At 39.7% G+C, this 14573-nt stretch overlaps 1 protein-coding gene across 1 annotated transcript; it reads right to left on the bottom strand.

Moving 5' to 3' along the window:
* Positions 1-2119: 2119 nt before the first annotated feature.
* Positions 2120-14546, bottom strand: mvk (mevalonate kinase). Its single transcript, XM_004544542.3, has 10 exons — positions 14158-14546; positions 13762-13903; positions 13117-13261; positions 11340-11495; positions 10806-10909; positions 10616-10661; positions 10392-10482; positions 9865-9984; positions 7871-8024; positions 2120-6961 (listed from the first exon to the last, which is right to left on the bottom strand). The coding sequence occupies exons 1-10, from the start codon at positions 14233-14235 to the stop codon at positions 6810-6812; spliced, it is 1188 nt and encodes a 395-aa protein (XP_004544599.1). The 5' UTR covers positions 14236-14546; the 3' UTR covers positions 2120-6809.
* Positions 14547-14573: the final 27 nt, after the last annotated feature.

The raw sequence follows: 14573 nt of genomic DNA, 5'->3' as shown, positions 1-14573 counted from the left end.
ACCACTAGACCTTACAACCCAAAATGTGCGATGCCAGTTTGTGGTCACAAGTGAGTACAACCAAAAGTCACAGAAATCCATTTTTAGGGCACACAATCTGAGCTCTGAAGAGTTGCTTCTTACTTCTTAGAGTCTGCAAATGTTTACTTTGATGCCAAAGAATCTCATTGGTACTTAGCCACTTGGCTCCAAACACAATGACACTGCAGATGCTGAATATATTCACTAAGTGAGCAATCAGTTGCAAAGTGGGCTGAAAATTACACTTATCCCCCCCATGATGATATGCATAGAGAAATAAATCAGAGAGCAAGAGAAGAAGCAGTGGGGCAAGGGGGAGAAGTGGTATCACCTGATCTTAAAAAAGGAGCGGGATGTGGCAACTCAACTCTTCAGAAAAAGCGATAGAACCCTCCTGGCACATTTTTATAAGAAAGATTTCTGTGAAATGATTGCTAATCTATGCAAAAAAGCAATCAGTGACTCATTCATAATGCATGAGCAACGAGATACCAATTTTGCAACGCTTTCGGATTATTAGATGTTATCGTGAATGCAGCAGATGAAATATGAACACTCCTACCTGGCCCATTGTAATTACATGACTGCAGCAGTCCAGAGATACATGGCGAGAGGGAAAATGCGAAGAAAGAAACATACAGAGAGACAGACAAACCATCAGATAGAACATCCATTACCATCTGACTGCAGATAGCTCTAGATGGGAATATTTGTTTCTAACAGCTTTATGTATCCATTTGTGCCATGATTTATCAACCTAAAAGCTGTGGTTTTAAGTACATCTGGCTGACGTTTTAATGGTCCATCAATCACATGGTGTCATGTGATAACATTTTGAGATCATCCGCCTCCCTGAGCCTCTGAGGAAAAAAAACCCCGAATCCAATAAATTGGCTGCAATCCCAGGGAAATGATGAGAACCTATTTCGAATTCAAAGCAAGTTCAAAGTATGAATGTTAGATAAGCTGCTTCTCAAATTAATGCAAATCAAATTTCATTTAGGATGTTTTTGTTCTATATAGACCCTCATGTACTGAATATATTTCTGTGCCAGTATCTAAGCCGCAGTTAAAAGCCTGACAAAAAACCCATTCCTGTTTGGATTATTGGATTCAGATTATTTCATGAATTAATGCAATGAACTCTTAAAGTAGAATGCTTTTCTGGTGCAACAGCCCTACATGCACTCTCATCAAAGAAGTAAAAATAATTAAGCTAATTCAACATATCTTCACTTGGGTGTGACTTTTTTCTTTTAATTCAAGCAACAGAAACAAGCGCAAAGTTACAAACCTTGACCTTACAAGTCTCACAAGCTCACATTCATCTGGCCCCATATGAGCCAGAGTAGCATGTAACACAGCTTCTATTCTTCCTTCTTCTGTTTAAAATTGTAAAAAAAAGAAAAAGAAAAAAGAAAGAAAGCCAACTCTTTTTTTAAACACGAGTGTTAACGTGTCTGGATAACACCTGGAAGCCTTGTGAAAAGCGCTGACAGATTTCATACTTTTACATTCACGGCAACTTCGACACCAGGGATTTGCTCTTAAAACGGAGCACAGCAAGGATGAAGGGTGGTATAAAAATCAATGAGGCTTTTCAAAGGCAACATGAAAAACCAGCGCCTTAGCCTGCAATTAAACAAGAGCGCTCCTGGCACTGAGGGATGACAGAGTATGTACAGGTGCCCTCGACTTCACAGGATCAATTACAGGATCAATACTACAACATGATACAATTCCATGATGGAAACTGAGACGTGGACTGGAGCTGCTTTGCGTCATGTGCTTCAGATGTTCACAGTAAAACAGCTCAAGCTGGTCTGTAGCTGTGGAGCCATTTCATAGGCATGAAAGAAGCCTCGTTCTAGACCAAACAGATCCTCCAGGTGGAAACCTCTTTTGAAATATTACTGTCTGTGTTAAGGCCAGTTTAAAAGGGGATTACAAGTCTGGAGGTTGGGGAATATATGTGTGTCTGTGTGTGTATACACATGATATATACATATATTATATCACCATGTTTTTTAAAAATAGTATTTTGTAACTATGGATTCCAAATGCCCAAAAATGAAATCTGTGGATGAAAACACTGCTATTTGTTTTATTATAAAAACTGTTTTAATGTGATTCATTTGCACAAACACATGTAGGATTTACAGTGACATGCATAGCTTTAGCTTTATATTGACTCTGTTTCAAAACAGGCCTATATGCTAACTTAGTGTTCCTCCTCTCTACAGTTCTTCCATTACAGGCTAAAATCTCAACATAATGCAATATTTACTCCTCAGACGGCCGATTAGTTACACCTTAATAACACCAGGTTGGACCCCCTGTTGCTTTCAGAACTGATAATTAGGCATGAAAGCATCACAGAGTTGCTGCAAATTTAGTGGTTGCCACATCCACCACATCCCAAAGGTGCACTATTGGATTGAGATCTGGTGACTGTAGAGGTCATTTGAGCACAGTGAACTCACTGTCATGTTAAAAAAAAAAAGTTTGAGATGATCTGAGCTTTGCGTCATAGTGAGTTATCCTGGTGGAAGCAGTCATCAGAAGATGGGTACACTGTGGTCATTAAGAGAGCAACAACATGCAGGTAGTTTGTGATGTTTAAATGATGCACTACTGATAATAAGGGGACACGGTGTGCCAAGACAACATCCCATGAAATCATGGACACATGCTTTCATGTTGTTTACCCCAAATTCTGACGCTACCATCCAAATGTTGCAGCAAAATTAAGGCTTCCAGACTGTAGTATAATTTAACTTCCTAAGACCCAAACTTTTTCATGCATTTTTAAATTTCTCTTTGCCATTTGGGCTGGATGAATGTAAAAACAAAGAATTACCAGTTTTGTTTCATTTTGTTTTTTTACCTGATTTTTATTTCTGAGAAAAATAAGATCCACATATGAGGACATTCGTTTTAAATTTTGATAGAACAGTGGCAATATAATGTCCTTGTAAGTGGATATCAAGCTCTTGTAGAGCAAAATTTTGTATTTTCGTCTAGACAACCCAAAATGTGATATCCACATATGTGGACACCAGGTCCAGGAGGTTAAAACTATAAATAATTTAAATTTTTAACAGATATTAAAGGTTTCCAGAGTTTTAGTGTCAGTTAAAAATATTGAATTTCAATACCTTAGAGCAGATACTTACTTTAACTTTCCATTCAGTGAAATTTTAGCTGCGATTAACACTGACTACCATTTTTTAGCATGCTAAACTATGATGGTGAATATTGTAAACATTAGAATTAGCATGACCGTGTTAGCATGCTAACATAAAGCACTGGTGTGCAGATGGGGTGTGATTAAAAAGTTTTAGCTGTAGCACCAAAATAAAAACAAAAAACACAAAAAAACCTACCTGATATAAAAATGTTATGCCACCAATAACATTTTTATAAAATGTTGCACTGCTCCTTCTCCATTTGCGCTGCTTCTTGACCACTTGTGTGTCCAATTTTATTTTGTGATGGAGGACAAATCTGGCGAGTAAGCAAGGTGGTTTGGCCATAAATGCCTGACTGGCACATGATGGCATACAACACAGTTTAGGTCTTTTGTGCTCAATGTTCTCCCTCAGAAGCCTCGGGACATTACAGTAGGACTCAGTGATGACAGTATGGCCCTGGGTGATGAATTCAAGGTGCACAACCCTGTTAAGGTTGAAGAAAATTACAAGCATGCTCCTGACCCGATATACCACCTTCAGGCTAGCAAACTGGACAGTTCCTCTGAAAACCGCTATTTGGTCTCTGGGTCATAGCTGAGAGCCACAAGCTCTCGTCACCACTGATTATCCTTGGCATGAAGCTTGGGTATGAGAAGGATGTTTGCTCTTTGCACAAGTTTGAAGCCCATGATGAAGTCAAAAAGGCACAATGGGATTTCCAGGGAGTCCTCTAAACATAAGAAAGCTAGCAGTGTTACACAAGGAGATAACCTTGAAGGAGAAGGCAACCAAACTACACTTAAATCATGTATGGATTAAAAAAAATAATTTTAGCCTCACATTTATTTGTTTTTTGTTTGGTTGAGTAGAATAATTTCCATCCTTCAGACCCCTGAAGATAATTTTAATAAACAAACCAAAACTTCCTCCACCACCGAGCGTTCACAGGACAGAAGTATTTGCAAATCCTAAAAAAAATGAGTAACTCTGGTTTGTCTACTCAAGTCACAACCACTGGATGATGATTAAATGCTAAAACTGTCACAAAGCACAAGCAGACCAGACTCAAAGTGAGCACACTCACACTAAGGCATAGCAGACCGATTAACACTGTAGCAACAAAGTGTTTTTAATTATGCACTGGGTTACTTTATCAATAATGAAAAAACTGTCTTAGTTGTTCATCATGCTTTTTGAAAAAGTTAATCATTTAATCAAAGAGTAAGAACTAAAAGCACTTCTTGACATATTGGTGAATGTAAACCTGAATCCTTCGAGATCTTCGACGGCCCTCCCGCACCATGCTGCCTTAATCGGACCCCTGCTGAGAACACCGGCCACCGACCTCGACTTAGTAAAAGGGCAAACACCCCCAGGAGGGTCATGCAGCTCATCGTGACAGAGAGGATCATCATGATGTTGATTCTGCCTCTGTCATTGTGTTCATTTGAATGCTGGGCAGAGGAGGGTTGCGCAGATATTTCCTGCTGTGTGCCAATTCCACATCCTCTTTTAAAGATATGAAGACATATAATTCAATCAGTACAAGACGTTTCCCATAATAACAACCCAATAACAAACTGTGATCCAAAAGCCTATAGATGCAAATGCAGACGTTCGCTGTGGGAAGTCATACACTAGATCCCCATTGGCGAAACCAGTAGACATCAACATGATATCTTGTCAGTCAGGTCTAATTCTGTATTCAAACTTAATGGCTCCTGACAAGCATTTCACCAGTTGACCGGGGACCAGAGGGAATGTGCCACAGTGTGCATGACCACTCAGCAAATTCACATTTAGCATTTTATTCCTCCTGCTTGGACAGAATGAATTATTCATCCCAGATTGTATCACATTGATCCACACAGACAAAACTCCCTAAAACCCCTCAAAATGTTAAATGTTAAATGGTTTGTACATCTCGCTCCTCGCTGCGGGGACAGCGCACGTTTTTTCCACTGTATCTCTCTAATTTTGACATTCTCCCTCTATCCTTGACCCCCTTCCTCACTCCCTCTGTTATCTGAAATCATCTTAGGCCTGCTCCTTAGATTCTATTCATCAGAGCAGAAAGAAGCAGGCGCTGACACTGATATAAAAAAAATACCATCTGTGCCTCGCAGGGCTAAAAGGAGCGAAAGAGAATGAGACAGAAAAGAAAGAGAGGGGCTTCAAATAAAACTGGCTCCGTTGTCTCGCTCTTTTCCCCCTCCCCTCCTCGTCAATGCCATTTCAATTGAAAAGCGCAGTGGTAATTAAATTCCAGCAGGGGTTAGGGGCAACTGTGCGGCACGCTGACGGGGGGCTGCCCTGACAAAGATGACACAATTCAAGAGGACAGAGGGGGCGCCAGGCAGAAAAAGGAGGGAGGGTGACAAATGCCGTATATTCACGCACGGTGCCAGATTTGTACTACTCAATCTTTGTGACATTTACAAAAAAAAGCAGAAAATGAAATAGATATTCAAACTCAACTGAATCCCCCAATGACCTTTTCCCCAAATCAGTGAAATTCTAAACAGATCCGTCTTCTCCATCTGCGACATTTGCAGAAAACTCTGTAATGCTTTCAAGGGAGCGATTAGGTGGAGAAGAATTTGGGAAAGCTGGTTTTTGTGTGTGTGTGTGTGTGTGTGTGTGTGTGTGTGTGTGTGTGTGTGTGTGTGTGTGTGTGTGTTTGCATGTCAGCACAAACGCGTGACTCAGAAGGACACTCGTCATTGATTCACATTATAGTAGCGCTAATCCAGAGGCTCCAGAGAAAGTCACACACTCCTGCTTTCCCTCTTTCCCCATTCTGTATTAGCAAAACAACACAGCCGGTTAGCCTTTCACTGCAAAAACTAACAGACCATAAAATAGTGACATTTTACCAAAGTGCTGGAGAAATTATAGACGCTCTCAACAAGGAAACAACTGAAATCACATCAAATTCTTTGGTTTTAGCATAATTAGAATACATTTTAGCACACCAAAATTTCAGAGCAATGCAGCAGTGCATGATGGGATTCAGAGGTTTTTAAATGATTTGCATCATTTTTAAATATTTCATGAGAGTGAAATCTGTTGAGTTTGACTTTGTTCTTGTTAAATAATGTCTCATCGTCATCACAACATTGTATTAGAGGAGTATTATTTCAGGATTGGTGATCTTTTAATGTACTAAAATATACTGACCCCTACTGCTTTAAGCATTTGGAAGAAAATATAACTTAATCCTGCCAGTGTTTCACTTCCATGTCAGTCAATTTTATGAGTGCCGTCTTCTGCAACTCTCCTTCCATAAAGAAGCATTTGTGCAACTCTGATGCCACCTACTGGACTTAGATGTCAGTGCACAGGCTCGTAAACCGTGAGTACATTTTCACTGAATAAGAAGTGTTACCCAAAACACAACATAGTTCAATCGTCACAGATTTAAGAGAGATTAGACCGCCCCATCCCGCCCCATCCCACCCCACCCTGCCCAGATTGAAATGCTCCTTGGTCCATTCGGCCTCCTTTATTAGTTCAGTATACCGCAGGTCTTGAGATAATAAAAAGCCCACTATTACATCTGTCCTCCTTCGCAGACACTGCCACGGGTGAATCTTAGTAGTAATTTAAAATCTCCAGAATTTCCTCCTTAACAGAAATGGCCGAATGCTGCTGGACACCTGGCCCACCAATGCTTGTTTCCCAGCAGTCAAAGCCACAGTCTTTCAACTCCTGCACTGTACTCTGGGCCATCAGGGAGTTGGTTTCTATAAAACAAGCCAGTTATAACAGGTAATATAAGACAAGGTCAAGACAGGGATAAAAGTAAGTCACTTCAGTTAATAAGCTGAGGCAGACTTGTGTGCTCTGTGAGACTGTACCAAACATCTGCTGCTTTTTGCAAAGGAAATGGTCCAAAACAGGGCTTGACATCATCTCAACAGTAAGGATGCAGCTGCATAGTAATACTCACAGTAACCACACAGACTCAGATGAAAATGTAAAGCTTCGCATTCAAGAGCAGCTTTAAAACACAAAGATAAAATAACTTAATCCTCGCTTCCTTAACTTAAAGAGCTGCGCTATAAAACCCTCTGAGAGCATGTAGACTAGACAGATATGAAACACTTGGAAATTCCCTCAGTCAGAAACATTTGCTAAGAAAACAAATAAAAAAGCCTTTGGAAATCTATTTGGTGTGGTTAAGACTTGTTAAAATTCGGTATGTTACAGGCTGCAGGCATAAACAAAGGCTGAACTTGCAGGTTCCCTGCTTGTTTGCTTTGTCAAAGAGAGGATGATACAAAGTTTTCTTAGAACCAATTGCACAGTAATACTTGCATACCAAAGACGTTTTCTTGCACAGCCTGCTCATCATTTTCTGCCACTCAAATCGTTAATATGAGAGTGAGGGAGAATTTGAGGGGAAAAAAAACAAAAACAAACTTGCTGTCAGCAGGAGCCTGACAGTTTAGCTCTTCAAACATTCCTCATCAAAATTAATTCATTACAAGACTGAAGACCAATCAGCTGAAGGATGTGGAAAAAATGAATGATTAATTTGAATTATGCAAGTCATCTAAACTGCAAAGGTACTTATAACAGCAGATAAAGTACATTCCTTTAAAATAAATTACTCTTCACATAATCATTTAAAAATGCACAATAAAAAGCACCTGGTCTCAGAAGCGTGATGCCACAGCCTCCTCCCCCTGCACCTGTTAGCTTGCTGTGGAGCCCTTTGGCCAGTGTGACCTGGCAAAGTCTGTCCAGGGCAGGGTGCCCCACCCCCATCACATTCAGATGGTGCTGGTTGATATCAATGAGTTCCTTTAAAGGGTATCACACAGCTGTTGGTTAATTCATACATGCTACAGGGAGAAAATCAGCTGTGTGGTTTAGACATTTTCAAAACAGCACTATGCTACAACAGTTAACAACACTAGCTAATGTGCACTAACTTTTGTCTAACTAGGTTAGACAGCTAGCCTACACTTGCGTAGCTAGCAACTGTATCATGCCGGAGTGTAAATACTATTCGGCTAACCTGCTAATGTGGTCTAACATGGTCTTGACTTTAGCCAGGAAGTTATTTTGGAAAACAAAGTGATAACTTTGCACAACTAGCACCCCTTCTCTGATCACCTCAAAGATCAAAGTCAGCTTTGTCTCAAGTATACAGTATATTTCTTAGGTACTATACATTATACAGTACTGTGCAAAAGTCTCGTGTCGCCCCTCATTCTTAACATTTTGAGAAATAGGTGGAGAGATTTACTGAAATGTGCAAACATACATGAAAATACAATATTTAAGACCAAAACAAAGTGAATGATTCTAACAAGCTTGAAAGTCAATGCTTGGTATAACCACCTTTATTCTTCAACACAGCCTAAACTCTCTAAGGCAAGCTTTCTTGTCTTTTCTATAAGTAGTCTTCAGAAAAAGTTCTTGGGGCTTCTTGAAGGACATTCAAAGCTCTTCTTTGGATGTTGGCTGCCTTTTGTTCTGTTCCCTGCCAAAATGCTCCCACACTGCTTCAATAACGTGGCGGTCCGGGCACTGAGGAGGCCAATCCATGACTGATAATGCTCTACTGATGTGTTTTTCTATCCAGGTATGCTTTTACTGCACTGGCAGTGTGTTTGGGATCATTGTGATGCTGTTACCAATCAGATGCTTTCCAGATGGTATTGCATGGTGGATCTTTTTTTTTTTCCTTCTTTTGCCCTCCAACTTTCCTCAAATTTTTAAGGACACACACACTGCCCCAAGATATGACAAGTTTTCAGCTAATAGTTCTTTTGAAAACACTTTGTTGGTACAAAAATACTATTTTATGTCTGCAGTACTAATTCAACTAAAGAAATCGGAATACATGTTTTGTGAGAAGTTGCCAGTAACAAAGTGCCTAAAGATATAATTTATAATTGTTTCTTTGCTAAGTTGTCTATTATGTGTAGACAAAACTAGTTTATCCCTTGAGTTAGGTGCCTTTTTATGTTTAAATGATTCATAGGTTAGTGTTAAGTAGCTTAACAAACAAAAAACACTTCTGGGAAAATGATCAGGTACAGGGACTGAACTGAAATGACTGAAAAAGCAGCCAATGTCCAAAGAAAAACTTATTTCAAGAACTTCAGAAAGCCTGGAGAAATATTGCTGGAGTCCGTATGTCTGTGAAGTTTGTCAGTCATCCAGGTCATCATACTCTAAGGAGCTTGGAAAGAAAAGCATCTGAACTTCTTTAAGTTTCTTGAAGATGTTTCACACCTTGGCTCGTGTGATAAGGCAGAGGATCACAAGGGGGTCCATGACCCTCTTAGTGATGCTCCCAATAGGGCTTAAAAATCTGGTACTCTCCACCAGTTGCTCTCAGAACTGAAGAAGCTTCCCGAATGAGAGGTGAAACGTCTTCAAGAAACTTAAAGAAGTCCAAGCTCCTTAGATTGCTGGAGACCGCTTAAATAAATAAATAAATAAATAAATAAATAAAGTGGAAACCAAATATAAAGAAATGAGGGGTGGCTCAAGACTTGTACAGTACTCCACAATACATCTATTACATTATTTATTTTAGCTGCAGCAGACTTTCAAAAAGAAGTAACACTGACATTTAATGACATGTTTATAACGCAAACTGCTTCACAAAATCAACTAATATTTGTACCTCTAGAATATTGTAATGCTCTCCTGTGATGGGCTCGCAGGTCATCTCTGAGAGGACCTTTTCACAAGTGCAGGAAATGGCATCAACCGAGTCAAGAACAGGTACCATGATGGATGGAAACTACAGGAGGGGAACACAAAACCCAAAGAGATGAACTTTTCCAACATCACTCGTGCAATACAATAACATCTGTACACACATATTTTTTTTAATGGCTGTTTTCTGATGGATAAGCTGCATACAAATACAGATTCTGGGATGGCAGGTTTGACTTGTGCTCTAGCTTGATCACAACACTGTCACAACACCATTCAGGCCGAATTCTCTGTCTCAGACAGAAATCTGCACACCTGCTGGTGTCACCAAGGCAACAGCGCACAGGGGTGCCGGCTAAGAGTTTAATTTTAATATTTTATGAAGGCACTCAACACCACACGCAGGAGTATCTGCCAAGCAAAAGCACCGCCTATTATATTAATTACAGTGTCGGCAAGTAACACACGGGGGAGGAAGAAACCATTTAGTACCTTGTTAATTTTGTCCTTCACCCCGGCAACAAGTACCTTGGTGCTTCGTGGTACTTTGGTGTTAGTGAGGAGGATTCTTAATAACGGCACCCTGGAAGTAAAACAGACAGATCAGAGGGTTCATTCAGACGTATTATTCTGGTGCTTTACTGACGTATTAATTTTGTCCAGACAATGAGTTTGTTAATTGACCCTTTAAACAAAATCTAATCCTTCTTTAGTACCTGCTCAGCGGTATTATCTTTCCAGCCAAGAATCTGAGCATGCCGCCTACGTAAACCAAAGATGAATCATTAAAATCACAATAATCAGATAACAATGAACAATGATGGTGCAAAACTCTGATGAGTACATGAAAGAGTGCGGTACAAAAATGAAGGAAGGTGTAACAAGCTACACATTTTAATGCCTCACCCCACGTTCCTACAGCATTGTCCACTCCTGAAGGATTACCGTGGATGATCATCTCCCCTTGGAAAGCCCAACTGTTGATTAGCTCCAGTTCCTCCTGACACCACCTGACACCAGTCATACCAAAATAAAAGGAAGAAGTGTCAAAATCCTAAAACGATTATATACGAGACAGTTTTTAAAAAAAAAAAGAGGCAGTTGTTATAAAATCTGGAAATTTAGCCAGAAAATGTTAAAAGTACTGGTGTAAAATGCAATATCTTTTGTATTGTGAACTGCAATACAAGTTGTGTTGTGGTGCTGACCAAACCCATCCATTAATTTTTCTTTTTAACAAGTTGAATGTTAGAATTTAAGGCCTCACCTTCAACTTCAAACCAAAAGCCTGTGTGACACCATTTCCATTGTGTGATGTGTAATTTAAAATTTTACGCTTGCTGTCCCATTTTTGCAGCCCTGCCGTGACGCCTATACAAAACGGCAGCTGACAGCTACCGCATACAGAGCTCGTGATGGAGATGGAGGCCTGAACATTACCTGGCAGTGTGTTCCCACTCTTTGAGAGGAGGGGGGATGGCTCCACTTGCGCAAAGCAGAGCTGCAGCTAAACACACAGAGTAGGCGGCACTTGACCCGAGTCCTGCTCCAGTAGGCAGCTCTGACCACACAGTCAGCGTCAAACTGGGCAGCTCACTGAGAAAACAAATACAGAAACTGCTTTTATAGAATTTAAATTGTGTATATGTATGACTTTTGACTGCATATGCACTGAAACGGTAAAAAAATAGTTGCAGATAATAGAAATTTGCAACTGTATCCCCAAAATTAGAATGAACACAACCTGTGAGCATCACTGTAGATTTAAAAATCCTACTGATTACTTCTCATTTACAATCAGCTATCAGTCATTTTTAATATATAGAGAATACTTCATTAAGTAAAGTACATAATATGGGATATTGCCTTCTGTACAGTCATGTGACTCTTACAGCACACATGTACACTACTACATTCAACAGAAACTTGACACTTCTGTCAATGCCTGTCAGGGACGCTGCTTTTGGGCAGAGGTGAATACTGTAAACTAAATGTCCAGCTCTTCTTTCTCTTTAGAGGAAAATGCATACAGGCACTAGGGCACAGACTGGCTCAGTGCCAGACGCTCATTAGCGGGGATCCTGTCACAACCCATCACCTCTCTCAGACATGCCACCGCCTTGTCAACGCCGATTAAACCTCCCAACAATCTGCAGCTTAATGCTCCTCAGCATCTTTTCTGTTAACAGCTGCCGAAGCAGTTAATACTAACATCCAACCAATACCTTTAACATCTTCATTTTAAAGAAGAGAAACTTTTCCCTGAACCTAATCTACTTCACTGGTAACTTAGATGTTTGGAAATTGAACTTAAAACTACATTTATTGCAAGTGGGCACAAAACCAAAACTAATACAATCTACTGTAATGTGTATATCATTTTAATAGGGACATCTAAATATAAACAGAGTTATCACTGAGCAAACAATAAAATCTGAAATGCAAGAAACCCCACTATTATACGCCACAGAATACAATGGTACACACAATAAATAGCCCTCCCTGACGCACTCTCATGCACACACTCACAAACACACACACACGCACGCACGCACACACACAGAAAGACTGTAGAGTTTAAACAAGACAGAGTCATTTTGTCATTTGTCATTATTTGTCTGCACACTGTCTGAATCACCAGTAGGTGGGGAAAGTAATAGCTGCAGCCATTTTCAGTTGCACCACCTCTGGGCAATGAGTTTACAGCTGCAGTCTTTCATCATTTTTACTGGACTTCTCTTTTGAGTGTTTACTTTTGAGAGTTTGCCTTTAACACTTGTGTAACCTGTGAGTTAATATAGAAATGAAACTTCATCTTTTTTCAGATGTTATAACAGAAATATAACATAATTACTATCCTGTACTTACTAAACATCAAAGACTTTGACTGCTTTAGACAAATGACCTTTAACCCCCACTACTCCTAGAAAAGTACACAAGAGTCATGATAACAGATTTCCTGTTACTCAGCACAAAATGTTCCTTCTAAAATAATGTTAAATTTTACACTGTAACGCTCTGTCTCAGAATGAAGTACCGATATTTTTTTAAAGAGTTCAGTGAGTGATTGACTACAGGTTTTTAAAAAGGCACGAGTTATTACTTTCCTATGTGCATAGAGAGAACATTTTCATATATACACCTGCAATTTGTTGATGCCTCTGTGACAAAAATGGCTACAGATGTGCAAATGATGAGAAGAAGTCCTCTCTCTCACCCTGATCCAAACAGCGACAGGTAGAGGTAAAGGAAGGATAAGTTGGCCATGCTGCAAGTATCCAAGCTTCCATTGCTTACGCCAATAAATTCCCGCAGTCTCCTCACAAGTTCAGCATCCAGGCATTGCACCTCATCCCTCTTACCTAATAACATCAATTAAAAGGTATATCACACCAATGCACTTTGATCTGTAACTGTACAAAACCAAAGCATATAGTTTAATCTAGCAAATTACTTAAAAACCTGTTAATTAAGACTGTCATTAGTTGGCACATCCAAAGGCTGACATTATAAAAAGACAGTAAATGGAAATTTACAGCTGCAAAAAAACTCAATAAATATTTCTCACCCAGAAGCTCGTAAATGTAATCACTTTGGATGGTGGTGAGTTTATAGTACTGTCAATGATTCTCAAATAATTATGGGAAATACAGTAAATGAGTTGCACTTTTTTCCTACTTTTTCCACACTAAACACCTTTGTCTCCCATTTAGACACAGACTGGTGTTACAGTGGATATACTGCTGTACCACCAACATTAGGCCAAAATTGGTATCAGTACTAAAATTTCACTGTAGGATGCTTGAACTGCGCGCAATATCATAAAAACAGAATTTGCAGGAGCACCTCTGATGCACCTTACCATAAGTAACAAGCTGCTTCAGTTGTGAAAGGTCCCAGCTGAGGAATGTGTCGATATTGGGCAGGTTGATGCAAACCTTGCCAAAAGTATCGGCTTTCAATCGCAAATATGTCCTCAAGTTTAAGCTCACAGCAAGAGCCACCTGCCATGAAGCAACATTAGAACAAGCAAAATGTTAAAGAGATAAATAAATAAAATCTCCTCTTTTTTTATTTTTGGTTATTAACCTTTTCATCAAAGACATGCTGTAGCTTTATGATAACGGGGTAAATATTAAAATATAAAATGACACTTTTGCAATTGGACCGGTTGTTTGATAAATCTTAATTAGTCATATTTTTGCTAAGATGCTGACTGGTGCATTAAATGTCATTATGGTATCACTTCAGAGCTTACCTTTCCGTGAACGACTGCATGCTCTCCGTGTAGGATCGCCTTTCCAGGAGCTGACACGTAAAGGTCCGTCACTTGCATTTCTGTAAAAGCTTCCAGAATAGAGCACAAAATATGCCCAAATCTACGTAACTCAATTGCTTCAGTTCAACTTTTCACTGACAGCATTAATAAAAGCTAGCTTAGCTAATGTTAATCCGCTGAACAGGCAAGAAGCCGTAGACAGCTTAGTTCCACAGCACCGTCCTTTACGCGAACATTAATGACTGTTAATAACTTTACAAATTAATTTGGTGATTTAAAAAAATCATGGAGCAACACTACATTCTCTTCACGAGTATCTGAGAGTGTTAAACCGTGACCTGACACACGGGACGAGGGACGAGCGAGGATTTCCTGTGTCCAATCAACTCCCCTTC

This window comes from Maylandia zebra, linkage group LG12 (assembly GCF_041146795.1).
Source record: "Maylandia zebra isolate NMK-2024a linkage group LG12, Mzebra_GT3a, whole genome shotgun sequence".
Classification (NCBI taxonomy): domain Eukaryota; kingdom Metazoa; phylum Chordata; class Actinopteri; order Cichliformes; family Cichlidae; genus Maylandia; species Maylandia zebra.
This window is presented reverse-complemented; position numbering and strand designations above follow the sequence as displayed.

Coding starts and splice junctions, on each gene's coding strand:
- mvk (XM_004544542.3), bottom strand. CDS start 14,235: ATGCAAGTGACGGACCTTTACGTGTCAGCTCCTGGAAAGGCGATCCTA. Junction 11,496..13,116: donor CTGTCGCTGTTTGGATCAGG/GTGAGAGAGAGG, acceptor TTGTTTTCTCAG/TGAGCTGCCCAGTTTGACGC. Junction 10,483..10,615: donor AAGATAATACCGCTGAGCAG/GTACTAAAGAAG, acceptor TTTTACTTCCAG/GGTGCCGTTATTAAGAATCC.